The sequence below is a fragment of the Oncorhynchus mykiss genome, chromosome 16 (genome assembly GCF_057628025.1).
Source record: "Oncorhynchus mykiss isolate SJ-2025 chromosome 16, ASM5762802v1, whole genome shotgun sequence".
Classification (NCBI taxonomy): domain Eukaryota; kingdom Metazoa; phylum Chordata; class Actinopteri; order Salmoniformes; family Salmonidae; genus Oncorhynchus; species Oncorhynchus mykiss.
This window is the reverse complement of record NC_143037.1, coordinates 81,363,824-81,382,500: the sequence shown is the minus strand read 5'-3', so window position 1 is coordinate 81,382,500 and position 18,677 is coordinate 81,363,824. Positions and strand designations below refer to the sequence as shown.

General features: G+C 45.3%; 2 protein-coding genes across 2 annotated transcripts in view; both read left to right on the top strand.

The window, feature by feature from the left end:
* Nucleotides 1-5,193, top strand: part of LOC110492720 (constitutive coactivator of PPAR-gamma-like protein 2) — a 100,385-nt gene extending 95,192 nt beyond the window's left edge. The window contains exon 16 of the mRNA XM_036947862.2: nt 3,613-5,193. Within this exon, the coding sequence (XP_036803757.2) occupies nt 3,613-3,846 (234 nt within the window). The 3' untranslated portion in view covers nt 3,847-5,193. The remainder of the gene's footprint in view (nt 1-3,612) is intronic.
* Nucleotides 5,194-5,341: 148 nt separating this feature from the next.
* LOC110492727 (uncharacterized) lies at nt 5,342-12,907 on the top strand. The gene is made up of 2 exons (XM_090204101.1): nt 5,342-12,300; nt 12,346-12,907. The coding sequence occupies exon 1, from the start codon at nt 7,987-7,989 to the stop codon at nt 11,032-11,034; it is 3,048 nt and encodes a 1,015-aa protein (XP_090060227.1). The 5' UTR covers nt 5,342-7,986; the 3' UTR covers nt 11,035-12,300; nt 12,346-12,907.
* The last annotated feature ends 5,770 nt before the right edge of the window (nt 12,908-18,677 follow it).

Here is an 18,677-nt window from a genome sequence, read left to right as displayed (position 1 = left end):
TACCCTTAGGTTGGAGTCATTAAAATTAGTTTTTCAACCACTCCACACATTTCTTGTTAACAAATTATAGTTTTGCCAAGTCGGTTAGGACATCTACTGTGTGCATGACACAAGTAATTTTTCTAACAATTGTTTAGACAGATTATTTCACTTATAATTCACGATATCACAATTCCAGTGGGTCAGAAGTTTACATACACTAAGTTGACTGTGTCTTTAAACAGCTTGGAAAATTCCAGAAAATTATGTCATGGCTTTAGAAGCTTCTGATAGGCTAATTGACATCATTTGAGTCAATTAGAGGTGTACCTGTGGATGTATTTCAAGGCCTACCTTCAAACTCAATGCCTCTTTGCTTGACATCATGGGAAAATCAAAAGAAATCAGCCAAGACCTCAGGAAAAAAATAGTAGACCTCCACAAGTCTGGTTCATCCTTGGAGCTATTTCCAAATGCGTGAATGTACCACGTTCATCTGTACAAACAATGGTACGCAAGTATAAACACCATGAGACGCAGCCGTCACACCGCTCAGGAAGGAGACGCGTTCTGTCTCCTAGAGATGAATGTACTTTGGTGCGAAAAGTGCAAATCAATCCCAGAACAACAGCAAAGGACTTGTGAAGATGCTGGAGGAAACAGGTACAAAAGTATCTATATCCACAGTAAAACGAGTCCTATATCGACATAACCTGAAAGGCCGCTCAGCAAGGAAGAAGCCACAGCTCCAAAACCGCCATAAAAAAGCCAGACTTGGAGGAAAAAGGGGGAGGCTTGCAAGCCGAAGAACACCATCCCAACCGTGAAGCACGGGGGTGGCAGCATCATGTTGTGGGGGTGCTTTGCTGCAGGAGGGACTGGTGCACTTCACAAAATAGATGGCATCATGAGGCAGGAAAATGTTGTGAATATTTTGAAGCAACATCTCCAGACATCAGTCAGGAAGTTAAAGCTTGGTCGCAAATGGGTCTTCCAAATGGACAATGACCCCAAGCATACTTCCAAGGTTGTGTCAAAATGGCTTAAGGACAACAAAGTCATTGTATTGTATCACAAAGCCCTGACCTCAATCCTATAGAAAATGTGTGGGTAGAACTGAAAAAGCTTGTGTGAGCAAGGAGGCCTACAAACCTGACTCAGTTACACCAGCTCTGTCAGGAGGAATGGGCCAAAATTCACCCAACTTATTGTGGAAAGCTTGTGGAAGGCTATCCGAAACATTTGACCCAAGTTAAACCATTTAAAGGTGATGCTACCAAATACTAATTGAGTGTATGTAAACTTCTAACCCTCTGGGAATGTGATGAAGGAAATAAAAGCTGAAATAACTACTATTATTCTGACATTTCACATTCTTAAAATAAAGTGGTGATCCTAACTGACCTAAGACAGGGAATTTTTACTAGGATTAAATGTCAGGACTTGTGAAAAACTGAGTTTAAATGGATTTGGCTAAGGTTTTTATAAATCTCTGACTTCAACTGTATATAGGCGTACAGAGGCCCATTATCAGCAACCATCACTCCTATGTTCCAATGGCACGTTGTGTTAGCTAATCCAAGTTTATAATTTTAAAAGGCTAATTGATCATTAGAAAACCCTTTTGCAATTATGTTAGCACAGCTGAAAACTGTTGTTCTGATTAAAGAAGCAATAAAACTGTCCTTCTTTAGACTAGTTGAGTATCTGGAGCATCAGCATTTGTGGGTTCGATTACAGGCTCAAAATGGCCAGAAACAAAGAACTTTCTAAGTGACCCCAAACTTTTGAATGGTAGTGTATATTTTATATTTGAGATTCTTTAAAGTAGCCACCCTTTGCCTTGAAGACATATTTGCATACTTTAGAGTTCTCTCAACCAGCTTCACCTGGAATTATTTTCCAACAGTCTTGGAAGTCCCACATATGCTGAGCACTTGTTGGCTGCTTTTCCTTCACTCTGCGGTTGTTCACTCATGACTGCACGGCCAGGCACGAGTAGAAACACCATCATTAAGTTTGATGATGACAACAACGACGATACAGCCTATAGGGAGGAGGTCAGAGACCTGGCCGTGTGGTGCCAGGACAACAACCTCTCCCTCAACGTGAGCAAGACAAAGGAGCTGATCGTGGACTACAGGAAAAGGAGGACCGAGCACGCCCCTACTAACATTGACGGGGCTGTAGTGGAGCTGGTCAAGAGTTTTTCAAGTTCCTTGGTGTCTACATCACCAACATACTATCATAGTCCACACACCAAGACAGTCGTGAAGAGGGCAAGACAACACCTTTCCCCTCTCAGGAGACTGAAAAGATTTGGCATGGGTCCCCAGATCCTTGAAAAGTTATACAGCTGCACCATTGAGAGCATCCTGACCAGTTCCATCGCCACCTGGTATGGCAACTGCTCGGCATCTGACCGTAAGGCACTACAGAGGGTAGTGCGTACGGCCCAGTACATCACTGGGGCCAAGCTTCCTGCCATCCAGGACCTGTATATCAGAGGGTAGTGCGTACAGCCCAGTACATCACTGGGGCCAAGCTTCCTGACATCCAGGACCTGTATATCAGAGGGTAGTGCGTACAGCCCAGTACATCACTGGGGCCAAGCTTCCTGACATCCAGGACCTGTATAATAGGCGGTGTCAGAGGAAAGCTCAAAATTTGTCAGAGACTCCAGTCACCCAAATCGTAGACTGTTCTCTCTACTATCGCACGGTAAGCAGTACCGGAGCGCCAAGTCTAGGACCAAAAGTCTCCTTGATAGCTTCTACCCCCAAGCCATAAGACTGCTGAACAAGTAATCAGATGGCCACCAGACTATTTACATTGACCCCTCCTTCCCATTTTGTTTTGTACACTGCTGCTACTCGCTGTTAATATTATTTTTTTTCACCTTTATTTAACCAGGTAGGCAAGTTGAGAACAAGTTCTCATTTACAATTGCGACCTGGCAATTATCTATGGATAGTCACTTCATCCCTACCTACATGTACAAATGACCTCGACTAACCTGTACCCCCGCACATTGACCCTGTAAATAATCTCGTTATTGTTATTTTGTTACATTTTATTATTTTTTTACTTTAGTTAAATTGGTAAATATTTTCTCAACTCTTCTTGAACTGCACTGTTGGTTAAGGGCTTGTAAGTAAGCATTTCACGGTAAAGTCTACTCTGGTTGTATTCGGCGCATGTGACAAATAAAGTTTGATTTGATTTAGCAACGACTTTGTGACTGTGGTAACTAGTGGAAACGGAATGTAACCTGATGGAATAATGTCCAGATAATAACATAAAACAATAATAGCCTACACTTTATATATATATTTGAAGGTAGGCTAATATAAATATTATCTGATTATTTTTGACAAGACAAACATAGGCCTACCAGTTTTGTAGACTAGATTAAATAGTGAACTAGGCCTAATACTGTTTTCAACAATGATTTAATGAGATTGATTGTGGCTTTACTAACAATTTAAATATAAAATAATGACATTACCAACCAAATCACAGTTCTGGTATAACCATATGTAAAGAAGGCTCTTTACTAAAGAGAGGTAGCTGTAGCTAACTAACTAACTCTAAGTAAACATGAACTCTCTCTCCTCTCCTCTCCTCCCCCAGACACATTCCCCCTCCTCCACCAGCCCCACCAAGCCTGAGGAGGAGGAGCCTAACTCAGGGGCCGTGACCCAGCAGCTGAATGGCAGCCCTGCAGCCTCCACTATTGGCCAGCCTCTGGATCTGCCCCCACTGGCCCATCCAATCCCGTGTGCCTTAGCAAGCAGAGACAACCAAACAGAGGAGGCCCCCTGTTGCCTTGACGACTGTCCTTCAGACGTTCCGAAGGAGGCGTGATGAGGCTTTCCCAGAATGCACCAGGGTGTTCTGAAAAAGCTGTCTGTGTTTCACTGCCCCTTGATTTTGTCATGTAGTTTTATTTTATCTTAACGATCAGAGGTTTTTCTCCATGAGTCCGTATGTATGTAAGCCCCTGCCTACCTAAAGCACCGCCCCCATGGCCCGTCGCTATAGTAACCCCAGCCCACTGTCTCATGATGTCATGATGTTCATGATGTTCCCTCCCTACTGTTAATATTCCTACCGGGATCCTTGCGGTTAGACTTGAACTGCGGTGTTTAGTAGTGTGTTTAGATACACTAACATCGACACTACCACACACTGTTGGCTAGGTGCCTGAGTTTGGTTGCCGGGTGTGTCGGTTGTTGCCATAGGGACCTCATGGTGAGCTCAGAGTTCCAGGAGTGTTGGACTCTAGAAGTGTCAGAGGAGGAATAGCGAAAGAGGAGGATGACGAACGAATGAGTGCAGTGTTTGTGTGCTAAATAAGCCCAGTTTACCACCAACAATGATTTATTAGTGTTAGCCGCGCCACTAACCACCCAGAGAGCGTGTTTGCATTGCTATAACCCTTCAGTAGCATTTGCACCGCCGCACCGCTAATGCATTAGCATGCTAACGTAGCCCACACCTTGAATAACATTAGCACTTGCCCTAATATGTTATCATGCTAAGTTAGCCTAGCCCAGCTGTATTTAGACCCCCTGACCACAGATGTAATGTAACCTGACGCTCCAACGTATGGAAGCTCTTACCCCTATATTAGATTATATCCCCTATGCTCTGATTGTATATCCCAACAGAGAGCACTAATGTTGGATTCATTGATTTAATATTGATTATTATTGACCAGACCCCTAGACAGTTGGTCTGAGAGAGTTCCCTTGCGACCTAGGAAATCACTTTGATCATTGACCTCAAGGTCTATTTTAACATGGCCTTTGTGTTCTGCAAACGAGACCTGTTTGAATGTGATCAGAGTAGGGCTGCACAATTTATCCAAACTGCAATATTGACATGTGCAATATCCATATCGCAATATTTTGCAACCCCACTCAGCCGTGTGTACGGTCCGTTATTATAGTCGACTCTGTCGTCCCTCTCCTCTTGCGGCTGATTCCTACAACTCAAGCAGCACAGTTCCTCTTCTGTTAGATTCACTAGAAGCTTCCATGCTGTTCTGTTAGGTCAAATGCAGTCGGCACATTGTTCCAAACAAGAATGGTGCTGCTTTCCACTTAGCTTCTTAATATAAATCATTATATTTCTCTGATTCCAACTGTGTTTTGATCGATCACAAGTCAAATTGTAATATTTGTTCAAAGTAAATAAAATGTGGCAATATGATGCAGCCCTAGAACGGCGTGGTCTTCAGAAGAAGCACGTTTAGTTTAGGAATCCTCTAGCAGGTCAAAACATTCACGCGATCAGAGACAATATGGTGCAGCCCTAGAACGGCGTGGTCTTCAGAAGAAGCACATTTAGTTTAGGAATCCTCTAGCAGGTCAAAACATTCACGCGATCAGAGACAATATGGTGCAGCCCTAGAACGGCGTGGTCTTCAGAAGAAGCACGTTTAGTTTTAAAAGGAATCCTCTAGCAGGTCAAAACATTCACGCGATCAGAGATGGAGGACATCTTTGTATCTGTACCGTTATTGCATCTATGACAGTATGGGCAGCTCTATAGAGCCTATCTTCATTTTAAAGTAGTCTATTTTCTTCACAGTTAGCTAATCCCTCCCAGTTTGACATGACTTCAACAGGGTCACTAGGAGGGATCAGCCAATGAAGTTGGGAGGCCCACACAGTCGACTACATTAGAATGGTGGAAGCGCTCAATGGCGCTGCCCAGGCTAATACGGCCTGTTGGCCAGTAGAGGCCTCTATCATTCTCTATGGGCCAAGTATGGTGCCACGTCAGAGGACGGGAGGGTCAGGGCTTAAAGGTCAGAGTGCTGACGCTACCAAGCTCCTCTTCTGACTGGCACCTTGTCTAAATGAACCCAAGGCTGCATCTGAAATGGCATTCCCTGCGTAGTGCATCAGAAGCAGTGCATTATGGGGGGTAGGTTGCCTTTAGAGACAAGACCTGATGAAGTCCCAAAGCATAGACCCACACTAGCCTTGTCAGCTGGCTGGCCAATCAGGACAGGCCTGGTAGCACCGCCTGGTGATTGGTTAGCAGTTTCCACTGCGATAGCCCAGCCTTCTAAGCTCTTTATCTAACAGGAAGCACTTCCCCCAAACCACTTAGCCAATCAGCAGGGGTTTAAGGTGAGAACACTTGCATGTTCCGCCCACAATCTAAAGATCCTAAATAGTTTTAATGTTAAACTCTTTATGTTGTCATCATTATAGTAGAGGATAAAGTATCATTTTAATAGGTCTGCTCTGAGTATTGACTTGTTTTAATGTTAGTAGAAGACTACAGAGAGATAGCAGAGAGGAATCAGTTTTAATGTTAGTAGGAGACTACAGAGAGATAGCAGAGAGGAATCAGTTTTAATGTTAGTAGGAGACTACAGAGCGATAGCAGAGAGGAATCAGTTTTAATGTTAGTAGGAGACTACAGAGAGATAGCAGAGATGAATCAGTTTTAATGTTAGTAGGAGACTACAGAGATAGCAGAGAGGAATCAGTTTTAATGTTAGTAGGAGACTACAGAGAGATAGAAGAGAGGAATCAGTTTTAATGTTAGTAGGAGACTACAGAGAGATAGAAGAGAGGAATCAGTTTTAATGTTAGTAGGAGACTACAGAGAGATAGCAGAGAGGAATTAGTTTTAATGTTAGTAGGAGACTACAGAGAGATAGCAGAGAGTAATCAGTTTTAATGTTAGTAGGAGACTACAGAGAGATAGAAGAGAGGAATCAGTTTTAATGTTAGTAGGAGACTACAGAGAGATAGAAGAGAGGAATCAGTTTTAATGTTAGTAGGAGACTACAGAGATAGCAGAGAGGAATCAGTTTTAATGTTAGTAGGAGACTACAGAGAGATAGAAGAGAGGAATCAGTTTTAATGTTAGTAGGAGACTACAGAGAGATAGAAGAGAGGAATCAGTTTTAATGTTAGTAGGAGACTACAGAGAGATAGCAGAGAGGAATTAGTTTTAATGTTAGTAGGAGACTACAGAGAGATAGCAGGGACTAACCTCTACAGGGCTGTCAGACAATAGTAACCGTGTTGGACTAACCTCTACAGGGCTGTAGTTGACACAAACAGAAAAGGTCTGGCTGCTAAGTAGTCCAATTGCAGGCCAAACTACCGTAGTAGAATGGAAATAACCCCCGGAGAGCGCACAGTTGCCAGAACAACCGTAACATCTGAATAGAGACAGCACTTCAACCCACATGGGTTTGGATAGAGACAGCACTTCAACCCACATGGGTTTGGATAGAGACAGCACTTCAACCCACATGGGTTTGGATAGAGACAGCACTTCAACCCACATGGGTTTGGATAGAGACAGCACTTCAACCCACATGGGTTTGGATTTCTGCGGCTCATGACTGTGTTGTGGGACTGTTTACAAGCAAATAGAGAGTTTCGAGATTAATTCCACATCAAGTATTTGGAACAACAATCTTTTAGGGATATCTACCAGACAGAGTTGAACTGGTCATATAATACCCAGCATGACTAGACGACTACGACTCATACATACATATACAGTATAATACTTTAACCTTTAACCTTTCATTACTGTAGTACAATAAAACGGACCACTGCAGGTCATGAGTATGGCTCTTCAGCCAGGAGGAGTGGTGAGCCTATTTATGTCACTCCACTATCTGACCAAATTACACACGACCCTGTCGACTCGTTCCTAACGATACTTACTCATATATACACACAGTAGTTGTTAACAGCACTCTGTGTGTTTGTGCTGAAGTGATGTTAAGTTGCTGTTCCTCGTCAGTTTCTGTCTGTGGGTGAAGCAGAGAGACTTGGTAACTCTCTACTGTTGTACCGAGATGCAGTCTGACACACAGCCCTCTCCACTCATAACAATACTTTCACGCGCACATTGTCATACTCTGAGTTAGACACTAGCTTGATAACATAAATAACATGATGTCCCATTGTTATCCATGTCTGATTTAGTTTGATTAGATTTTATTGATCAGTGATTTGAATGCTTATCTCAATATCGCTCTGTACACCAACATGCCCTCTTCTCTCTTCAACCCATCTCTCTCTCTCCTCCCATCTCTCTCTCTCTCTCCTCCCATCTCTCTCTCTCTCTCCTCCCATCTCTCTCTCTCTCCTCCCATCTCTCTCTCTCTCTCCTCCCATCTCTCTTTCTCTCCTCCCATCTCTCTCCTCCCATCTCTCTCTCTCCTCCCATCTCTCTCTCTCTCCTCCCATCTCTCTCTCTCTCTCCTCCCATCTCTCTCTCTCTCTCTCTCTCTCCTCCCATCTCTCTCTCTCTCTCTCCTCACATCTCTCTCTCTCTCTCTCTCTCTCTCCTCCCATCTCTCTCTCTCTCCTCCCATCTCTCTCTCTCTCTCTCCTCCTATCTCTCTCTCTCTCCTCCCATCTCTCTCTCTCTCCTCCCATCTCTCTCTCTCTCCTCCCATCTCTCTCTCTCTCTCTCTCCTCCCATCTCTCTCTCTCCTCCCATCTCTCTCTCTCTCCTCCCATCTCTCTCCTCCCATCTCTCTCTCTCTCTCTCTCTCTCTCCTCCCATCTCTCTCTCTCCTCCCATCTCTCCTCCCATCTCTCTCTCCTCCCATCTCTCTCTCTCTCCACCCATCTCTCTCTCTCTCTCCTCCCGTCTCTCTCTCTCCTCCCATCTCTCTCTCTCCTTCCATCTCTCTCTCTCTCCTCCCATCTCTCGCTCTCTCTCCTCCAATCTCTCGCTCTCTCTCTCTCCTCCCAACTCTCTCTCTCCTCCCATCTCTCTCTCTCTCCTCCCATCTCTCTCTCTCTCCTCCCATCTCTCTCTCCTCCCATCTCTCTCTCTCTCCTCCCATCTCTCTCTCTCTCCTCCCATCTCTCGCTCTATCCTCCCATCTCTTGCTCTCTCTCTCCTCCCATCTCTCGCTCTCTCCTCCCATCTCTCGCTCTCTCTCTCTCTTTCCATCTCTCGCTCGCTCTCTCTCTCCTCCCATCTCTCGCTCTCTCCTCCCATCTCTCTCTCTCTCCTCCCATCTCTCTCTCTCCTCCCATCTCTCTCTCCTCCCATCTCTCTCTCTCTCTTCCCATCTCTCTCTCTCCTCCCATCTCTCTCTCTCTCTCTCCTCCCATCTCTCTCTCTCCTCCCATCTCTCTCTCTCTCCTCCCATCTCTCTCTCTCTCCTCCCATCTCTCTCTCTCCTCCCATCTCTCTCTCTCTCTCCTCCCATCTCTCTCTCTCTCTCCTCCCATCTCTCTCTCTCTCCTCCCATCTCTCGCTCTCTCTCCTCCCATCTCTCGCTCTCTCTCCTCCCATCTCTCGCTCTCTCTCCTCCCATCTCTCTCTCTCCCTCATCCCATCTCTCTCTCTCTCTCCTCCCATCTCTCGCTCTCTCCTCCCATCTCTCGCTCTCTCTCTCCTCCCATCTCTCGCTCTCTCTCTCCTCCCATCTCTCGCTCTCTCTCTCCTCCCATCTCTCGCTCTCTCTCTCCTCCCATCTCTCGCTCTCTCTCTCCTTCCATCTCTCGCTCTCTCTCTCCTTCCATCTCTCGCTCTCTCTCTCCTCCCATCTCTCGCTCTCTCTCCTCCCATCTCTCGCTCTCTCCCTCCTCCCATCTCTCTCTCTCTCCTCCCAACTCTCTCTCTCCTCCCAACTCTCTCTCTCTCCTCCCAACTCTTTCTCTCTCCTCCCATCTCTCTCTCCTCCCAACTCTCTCTCTCTCTCCTCCCAACTCTCTCTCTCTCTCCTCCCAACTCTCTCTCTCTCCTCCCAACTCTCTCTCTCCTCCCAACTCTTTCTCTCTCCTCCCATCTCTCTCTCCTCCCAGCTCTCTCCTCCCAACTCTCTCTCTCTCCTCCCAACTCTCTCTCTCTCTCCTCCCAACTCTCTCTCTCTCTCTCCTCCCAACTCTCTCTCTCTTTCCTCCCAACTCTCTCTCTCCTCCCAACTCTCTCTCTCTCCTCCCAACTCTCTCTCTCTCCTCCCAACTCTCGCTCTCTCCTCCCAACTCTCTCTCTCTCCTCCCAACTCTTTCTCTCTCCTCCCAACTCTTTCTCTCTCCTCCCATCTCTCGCTCTCTCTCTCTCGCTCTCTCCTCCCATGTCTCTCTCCTCCCATCTCTTTCTCTCCTCCCATCTCTCTCTCTCCTCCCATCTCTCTCTCCTCCCATCTCTCTCTCTCCTCCCATCTCTCCCTCTCTCTCCCCCATCTCTCTCTCCTCCCATCTCTCCCTCTCTCCTCCCATCTCTCTCTCTCTCCTCCCATCTCTCTCTCTCCTCCCATCTCTCTCTCTCTCTCCTCCCATCTCTCTCTCTCTCCTCCCAACTCTCTCTCTCTCCTCCCAACTCTTTCTCTCTCCTCCCATCTCTCTCTCCTCCCAACTCTCTCTCTCTCTCCTCCCAACTCTCTCTCTCTCTCCTCCCAACTCTCTCTCTCTCCTCCCAACTCTCTCTCTCCTCCCAACTCTTTCTCTCTCCTCCCATCTCTCTCTCCTCCCAGCTCTCTCCTCCCAACTCTCTCTCTCTCCTCCCAACTCTCTCTCTCTCTCCTCCCAACTCTCTCTCTCTCTCCTCCCAACTCTCTCTCTCTTTCCTCCCAACTCTCTCTCTCTCCTCCCAACTCTCTCTCTCTCCTCCCAACTCTCTCTCTCTCCTCCCAACTCTCGCTCTCTCCTCCCAACTCTCTCTCTCTCCTCCCAACTCTTTCTCTCTCCTCCCAACTCTTTCTCTCTCCTCCCATCTCTCGCTCTCTCTCTCTCTCTCGCTCTCTCCTCCCATGTCTCTCTCCTCCCATCTCTTTCTCTCCTCCCATCTCTCTCTCTCCTCCCATCTCTCTCTCCTCCCATCTCTCTCTCTCCTCCCATCTCTCCCTCTCTCTCCCCCATCTCTCTCTCCTCCCATCTCTCCCTCTCTCCTCCCATCTCTCTCTCTCTCCTCCCATCTCTCTCTCTCCTCCCATCTCTCTCTCTCTCTCCTCCCATCTCTCTCTCTCTCCTCCCATCTCTCTCTCTCTCCTCCCATCTCTCTCTCTCTCCTCCCATCTGTTCTCTCCCCCCCATTTGGTAGTTCTGCTTAAAGCAGCACGTGAAGTAAACACTGATACACACTTTCACCAACACACACAAATGAAGAGTACCCTACACACACACAGTACATATCTCCAACCACACAATATCAATATACACAGTACATATCTCCAACCACATAGTACCAATATACACAGTACATATCTCCCACCACACAGTACCAATATACACAGTACATATCTCCAACCACACAGTACCAATATACACAGTACATATCTCAACCACACAGTACCAATATACACAGTACATATCTCCAACCACACAGTATCAATATACACAGTACATATCTCCAACCACACAGTACCAATATACACAGTACATATCTCCAACCACACAGTACCAATATACACAGTACATATCTCCAACCACACAGTACCAATATACACAGTACATATATCCAACCACACAGTATCAATATACACAGTACATATCTCTTGCTCATGTCTCTGTGCTCTCTGTTCCCTCTAGGACCGTTTCTATTGGCTGTTTTCTGACCCCGCCCCTAACCACCCCCACTAATATTCTATATCGTGATGAACTTTTCTTAGTGATTATCAGTTTCTCTGTAAACTAGCCAGAATCTGGAAGGAAAAAAGTAAACAACAAAAAGAAATCGAACTGTTTTATTCAATTGTACTTTAAACTGTGTTTTTTCTTACTATTTTGAATGTCTCTTCTAACCCTTCTATCAAAGCGTTCGTTTTGAGAGGCTTTAGCCAACCATAGAGATGTAAACTGAAACCAATATATGATCCTTCTCCGTATTTAATATTATGCCATCGATCGTCTTTAAGACCACTTCGCCGTTGTTACTAAGTTAAGTATCGCACGTCAAAACATTTTAAAATAATCATCGTCTCTGCACTACGTTGGTATATTCTGTTTATCGTCCCTTATAAAGAGTTAATGGTCAACTCGTCAAGTGAAGCTGAACTTTGCACAGAGTTAGAAGTCTCACATTACCACCCTGAGAACCAAAGTTCACCCCCCTCCCCCGTTTCCCTGCCATGATGGTATGCCCCAAACCAATGACCTATCAAGAGATTCTATGATGATGTCACAGCACGTGTGATTGGTTTACCCCTATAGAGTGGAGTTTTGTGATGAGTAGAACAGAACTGTGTTGGATGCTGTAGGACTGTTATGTGTCAGTACATGGATGGATGAATAGCTACGCCGACTGACTGGTCCAGACAAGATGAGCCTGCAGGGAAAAGAGACCATGAGACATTCCAAATGGCACCCTGTTCCCTATAATAGTGCGCTACTTTATACCTTGTGGTGCAGGAAGGTTTCAGTCATGTTTCATTTCTGAGACTCTTATGGTCCTCGTCACGAGTAGTGTTCTAGAAAGGGAACAGGATGTCGTTTGGGATGCTGCCAGGGAGATGGCCAGTCAATTCAGGTCACATGGCCAGATCACATGGCCAGGTCACATGATTATTTTATGACATCATCCAGGTGTCAGTCTAAATCTCTGTACTACTACATCACCTTCTCAACCAACTACCATGTATACTACAGTACATCATGTAAACTAGCAGTAATGTGAGTACATCATGTACTGTAAGCCACGCCCCCCTAAACAACAACATCCGTAAAGGATTCCACTTCATTATTATGATTATTGCTGTTATGATTATTATTGGTATAATTTGTCATTGTTAGCTAAATGGAAACACCAGAATGTTGTTGTGGAGAGGGCTTTTATATTCTTATGGCTGTGGAGGAAGTGATGTCAGAGGACAGGAACAGGAAGGAAGGAGAGGCGTGATGATGTAAAATGGTCATGTTTGTTGGGAAATGACATCCAGTGCTGAAATAAAATTTATTCTTATAGGAAAAAAAATGAACTTACCGCTGTCAGTGTGTTCTTTTGATCTTTCTGTTTGGGCCCAGTTAGTAAGTGGTCCTTGTTATCTGGGATCCTTGGGATGTCCAACTCTGACGTCACTCAATTGAAGTTGAAATGATAAATGGTTAGTGTTATTTTATTGGTCGGTGGAGCACGCAGGCAGGCAGAAGACAGACCAAAACGCGACTTTGGGCATTGTCCCGAGCAGAACATCGGGCGGATAGACCGACATTTCAAAGTCGCCCAACAATTTAAGTCTGGTACTATCGAATGGAGGCACACTATGCTTGCGACCCTGCTTTCAACTGACAGACAGCAGACTGAACAGTGGAACGTTGCTGGAGCCCAGGGAGAGCACTGGGACTTTACCGGGGGGGGTGAGCGGTCGGCGGTGATGGCACAGCCTTCCAGTCAGAGCGGTGGTGGAACACGGTCGGAGCCGAGGAAGCTGCATCGGGGGGACTTCGACGGGCTGCGAGAGTGATGAGGTCGACGCTGTCTCATCCACTAGTTAAGCTCAAGGCCAGGAAGCCATGCGGAAAACATTACATTTCCACAGAATATGAAGGCTTTATTCTGGGGGAAAAATCCTTCAGCAAAATGCAATTCCTCCAGGTCAGAGGGCAATTCCGATGAAGGACTGTGTTCCACAGCTAGTTACAAGTGTGTGTCAGAGTGGTGTAGCCAGTGTGAAGCCCGGGGTTTGACACCATCCACATTAAAAATCTATTGGGCCGAAATATTATAAGTTTTTTGCAGTTCCAACCGAAGACTGCAGGCCAAAGCCGATTTGAATTAGGAAGTTGTTACTCTTCTTGGCAAAGATGGATCTCGATTCGCGGCAGACCCTGGCAACGCACAATATCACAAGCGCTGTAAAGCCGAGGTGCTCAGCGCTGAGGAGTTAGGCCAGTTCGTTGAGCTGAGTTCGCAGGCTATTCCTTTGGTTCTCAAAAGACTGGAAGTCCGAGCCAGCTGCTCTGACAGGCGTAGGTTTGCGGCTCTCATAACCAGCCGATTAGCAATATATAACGGGACGAGGCAAAACCAAGTCACCATGTTCAGTGAAAGGGCATTTATGGAAGTTACCCAGGAAAGTGGGGGTCATGATCTGTGTGTTGCAAGCCATAAAACAAACTATAGCTACAGGACCAGTCAAAAGTTTGGACACACCTACTCATTCCAGGGTTCTAGAACACCTACTCATTCAAGGGTTCTAGAACACCTACTCATTCAAGGGTTCTAGAACACCTACTCATTCAAGGATTTTTCTTTATTTTTACTGTGTTTTCTACATTGTAGAATAATAGTGAATACATAAACACTATGAAATAACACATGGAATCATGTAGGAATCAGTGTTAAACAAATCAAAATATATTTTATATTTCAAATTCTTCAATTATATCAATAGGATGCCCCTGGCCTGTCAACAGGATGCTCTTGCCTGTCAACAGGATGCTCTTGCCCTTTTCAACAGGATGTTCTTGCCCTTTTCAACAGGATGTTCTTGGCCTTTTCAACAGGATGTCCTTGGCCTTTTCAACTGGATGCTATTGGCCTGTCAACTGGATGCTATTGGCCTGTCAACAGGATGCTCTTGGCCTGTCAACTGGATGCTCTTGGCCTGTCAACTGGATGCTCTTGGCCTGTCAACTGGATGCTCTTGGCCTGTCAACTGGATGCTCTTGGCCTGTCAACAGGATGCTCTTGGCCTGTCAACTTGATGCTCTTGGCCTGTCAACTTGATGCTCTTGCCCTTTTCAACAGGATGCGCTTGGCCTTTTCAACAGGATGCTCTTGGCCTGTCAACAGGATGCTCCCAGTTCCCACTGCCCTGTCTGGGTCTGGTTACCACGCACAAATGTCTCATGCTGTGACGTAGAATGAGTTTCATCCCTGTGCCTCTGTGTGGCCTGTTCTGCCACACAAAGGTCCACTCTGTTGCGTCTGTAGAGTGTGCCGTCGTCATCGTCCACAAGAAACGGGGAGCGACACTCTTCAGACAGGAACCAACCTCTTCAGACAGGACCTCGCCTTCTGGATGAAAGCGGGGTGAACAGGCAGTGGCTCAGGTGGTTGTTGTTTTGTAATGTTTTTAAAATTATAGAAACTGCCTTAATTTTGTGGGACCCCAGGAAGAGTAATGGGGATCCATAATAAATACAAATAAACTCAGCAAAAATAGAAGAGTCCCTTTTTCAGGACCCTGTCTTTCAAAGATAATTTGTAAAAATCCAAATAACTTCACAGATCTTCATTGTAAAGGGTTTAAACACTGTTTCCCATGCTTGTTCAATGAACCATAAACAATTAATGAACATGCACCTGTGGAACGGTCGTTAAGACACTAACAGCTTACAGACGGTAGGCAATTAAGGTCACAGTTATGAAAACTTAGGACACTAAAAAGGCCTTTCTACTGACTCTGAAAAACACCAAAAGAAAGATGCCCAGGGTCCCTGCTCATCTGCGTGAACGTGCCTTAGGCATGCTGCAAGGAGGCATGAGGACTGCAGATGTGTCCAGGACAATAAATTGCAATGTCCATACTGTGAGACGCCTAAGACAGCGCTACAGGGAGACAAGACGGACAGCTGATCGTCCTCGCAATGGCAGACCACGTGTAGCAACACCTGCACAGGATCGGTACACCCGAACATCACACCTGCGGGACAGGTACAGGATGGCAACAACAACTGCCTAAGTTACACCAGGAACACACAATCCCTCCATCAGTGCTCAGACTGTCCGTAATAGGCTGAGAGAGGCTGGACTGAGGGCTTGTAGGCCTGTTATAAGGCAGGTCCTCACCAGACATCATCGGCAACAACGTCGCCTATGGGCACAAACCCACCGTCACTGGACCAGACAGGAGTGGCAAAAAGGGCTTTTCACTGACTAGTCACGGTTTTGTCTCACCAGGGGAGACGGTCGGAATCGCGTTCATCATCGAAGGAATGAGCGTTACACCGAGGCCTGTACTCTGGAGCAGGATCGATTTGGAGGTGGAGGGTCTGTCATGGTCTGAGGCGGTGTGTCACAGCATCATCGGACTGAGCTTGTTGTCATTGCAGGCAATCTCAACGCTCTGCGTTACAGGAAAGACATCCTCCTCCCTCATGTAGTACCCTTCCTGCAGGCTCATCCTGACATGACCCTCCAGCATGACAATGCCACCAGCCATACTGCTGGACAGTATGCAAGACAGGAATGTCAGTATTCTGCCATGGCCAGCAAAGAGCCCGGATCTCAATCCCATTGAGCACGTCTGGGACCTTTTGGATCGGAGGGTGAGGGCTAGGGCCATTCCCCCCAGAAATGTCTGAGAACTTGCAGGTGCCTTGGTGGAAGAGTGGCGTAACATCTCACAGGAAGAACTGGCAAATCTGGTGCAATCCATGTGATGCACTGCAGTACTTACTGCAGCTGGTGGCCACACCAGACACAGACTGCTACTTTTCATTTTGACCCCCCCTTTGTTCAGGGACACATTATTAAATTATAGGTAAGTCACATGTCTGTGGAATTTGTTCAGTTTATGTCTCAGTTGAATCTTATGTTCATACAAATATTTACACATGTTAAGTTGGCTGAAAATAAACGCAGTTGACAGTGAGAGGACGTTTCTTTTTTTGCTCCGTGTATAATTCTGTTTGAGGGAGAGGTGAAGTGTATGAGTTGGAGAAACTAGGAAAGTGAACTGAAATACGTAGGTTGTCCCTAGAGAGTTGGAGAGAATTGGAGTGTGAGAAACTTTCACAGGGGCTTGCTTTAATTCGTCTCGCTGTCCCAGGTCCTTCTATAAAAGAAAGTGTGTATTTTCCTGACTTCACTCCCACTGTCCAAGTGTTACTTGGATCCAGCAGGTCGGTCAAATTTTGATCCAGCAGGTCGGTCAAATTTTGATCCAGCAGGTCGGAGACATTTTATTCACTTCGGAATATGGGCGTATCCTCATAATAATGAATGTACATATGTTATACAAGTTTACGGTGTATGTACACAATAGGGGGTGTAGATCAATTACTAAAGTAACTTGGAAAGTTACTGGTGTCCAAAACACTCTGAAACCACCCGTCCAAATTACTCTTGACATCACACAACATTCTCTGGGCCTCAGCACCACTCTCTCTTCCAAGTCTTGTATCTAAGTAATTATCTTCATTGGCATATCTGTAAAAGCCAAGTCATGACATACAAGCAGGGCTGAATTTGAGCCGAAACCTGCTGGAACAGCATCCATTTCCTCTGTGTTGGACTGTTTCGTTCCGGAACACAGGATCCTGTACCTCTTGTGGCGTGAACAATTATTTTCACTGTTTGTAATGTCAAAATAATTTTCATTGTTTGTCAAAATAAGTTTCACTGTCATATCAAAATAATTTGCACTGTTTGTAATGTAAAAAAAAAATCACTGTCATGTCAAAATTATTTTCACTGTAATGTCTACATTATTTTCACTGTTTGTAATGTCAAAATTAGAATAGAAGTAATTTGAGTCCATTCAAATGGACTCTGTAATTCTCCTGCCCCCTATAAAAGGTCATGTGAAAACGTGCCTGATAAGAACAGATTTGTGTTGGGCTGGCCCGGACTTAGCCTGTTTGCGCAACATTGTAGTCTATAAAGACCAACACGTGGCCATTGCTGTGGTGAGAGAGAGAAGCACACCAGTATCTCTCACAGAACTAGAATGAGATTCACTTTATAATCTCCCTCTCACTCCTCTGATAGACATGAGCCGGCAACTCATCTACAGCGTTGCACTTCATGTATTTCCTTATTGTAGGGTGCTGGGGGTGCTGCAGCACCAATGATCAATTGAAATACATTTGCCAAAGTTCTAGAATTACTGCTGTCTGATCAGAAAGAAATGAAATCATTCCATAAACTACACCAGGAGTTGGCCTATAATTTAACCACAGAGGATCAATAGTTTATTTGTAAGAAAATAGCCTATCAGTGTATTGTGTGTAAACCCAATCACAAGACATGCCTACAATCGGGAACGCACAGTAAAATCTGTCAGTGAACAGCATGCAGCCAAAACAGGCCTTTAGCAATATTTAAAATACTATCGCGGGAAAACAGAGGTTGGAAAGCAAATGTATCCTGCTGAAAAAAAAGAAGACTAATCTGTCTGTAGGCTACTAAGTTATCAACTTCCAAATAGGTCTATTTAGCGAAAAGCATTGTTTAAGTAAAACGAGAGAGAGAAAGAGAAGCTTTAGGCACATGCGCATTGGCCATCATCGTGAGCTGCACATCATTGGGTGAGTGGGTCAGTGAAACTGGAAAGCTTTTTTAGGACTATGATTTCCCCTCATATTGTACAATATGTGTCTCAACACACCTCGGCTATTGATGGATTCAAGAAAATCTCGTTTTTATTGATCTCAGTTTGACAGTGTCAAAGCAGCATGTCGATCATTTGGAAAGTTTTTTTTTTTTAATTCTGGTAAAGTCTCCAGTCATCTAAAATGATGTAGAATTGCATGAAATGCATTTATAAAAGGCTTTTTTTTCCCCAGACCCCAGGCTACCATTGGTCTTACCCATGTGAGCAACTTCTGCAAGTGCCTCTACTCTACTGTTCTATGCCAGTAGGCTACACTAACACGATGATATTGCATGAAATGCTTTATAATAAAACATTTTAAAATCTCTCTAGCTCTCACTTTTTGTTCCGGCACCGCCCAATTTACAAATTAAGCACTGGTGAGAGGCTATTAAACCGACGCTATAGAGTTTCTAAACTGTACAGT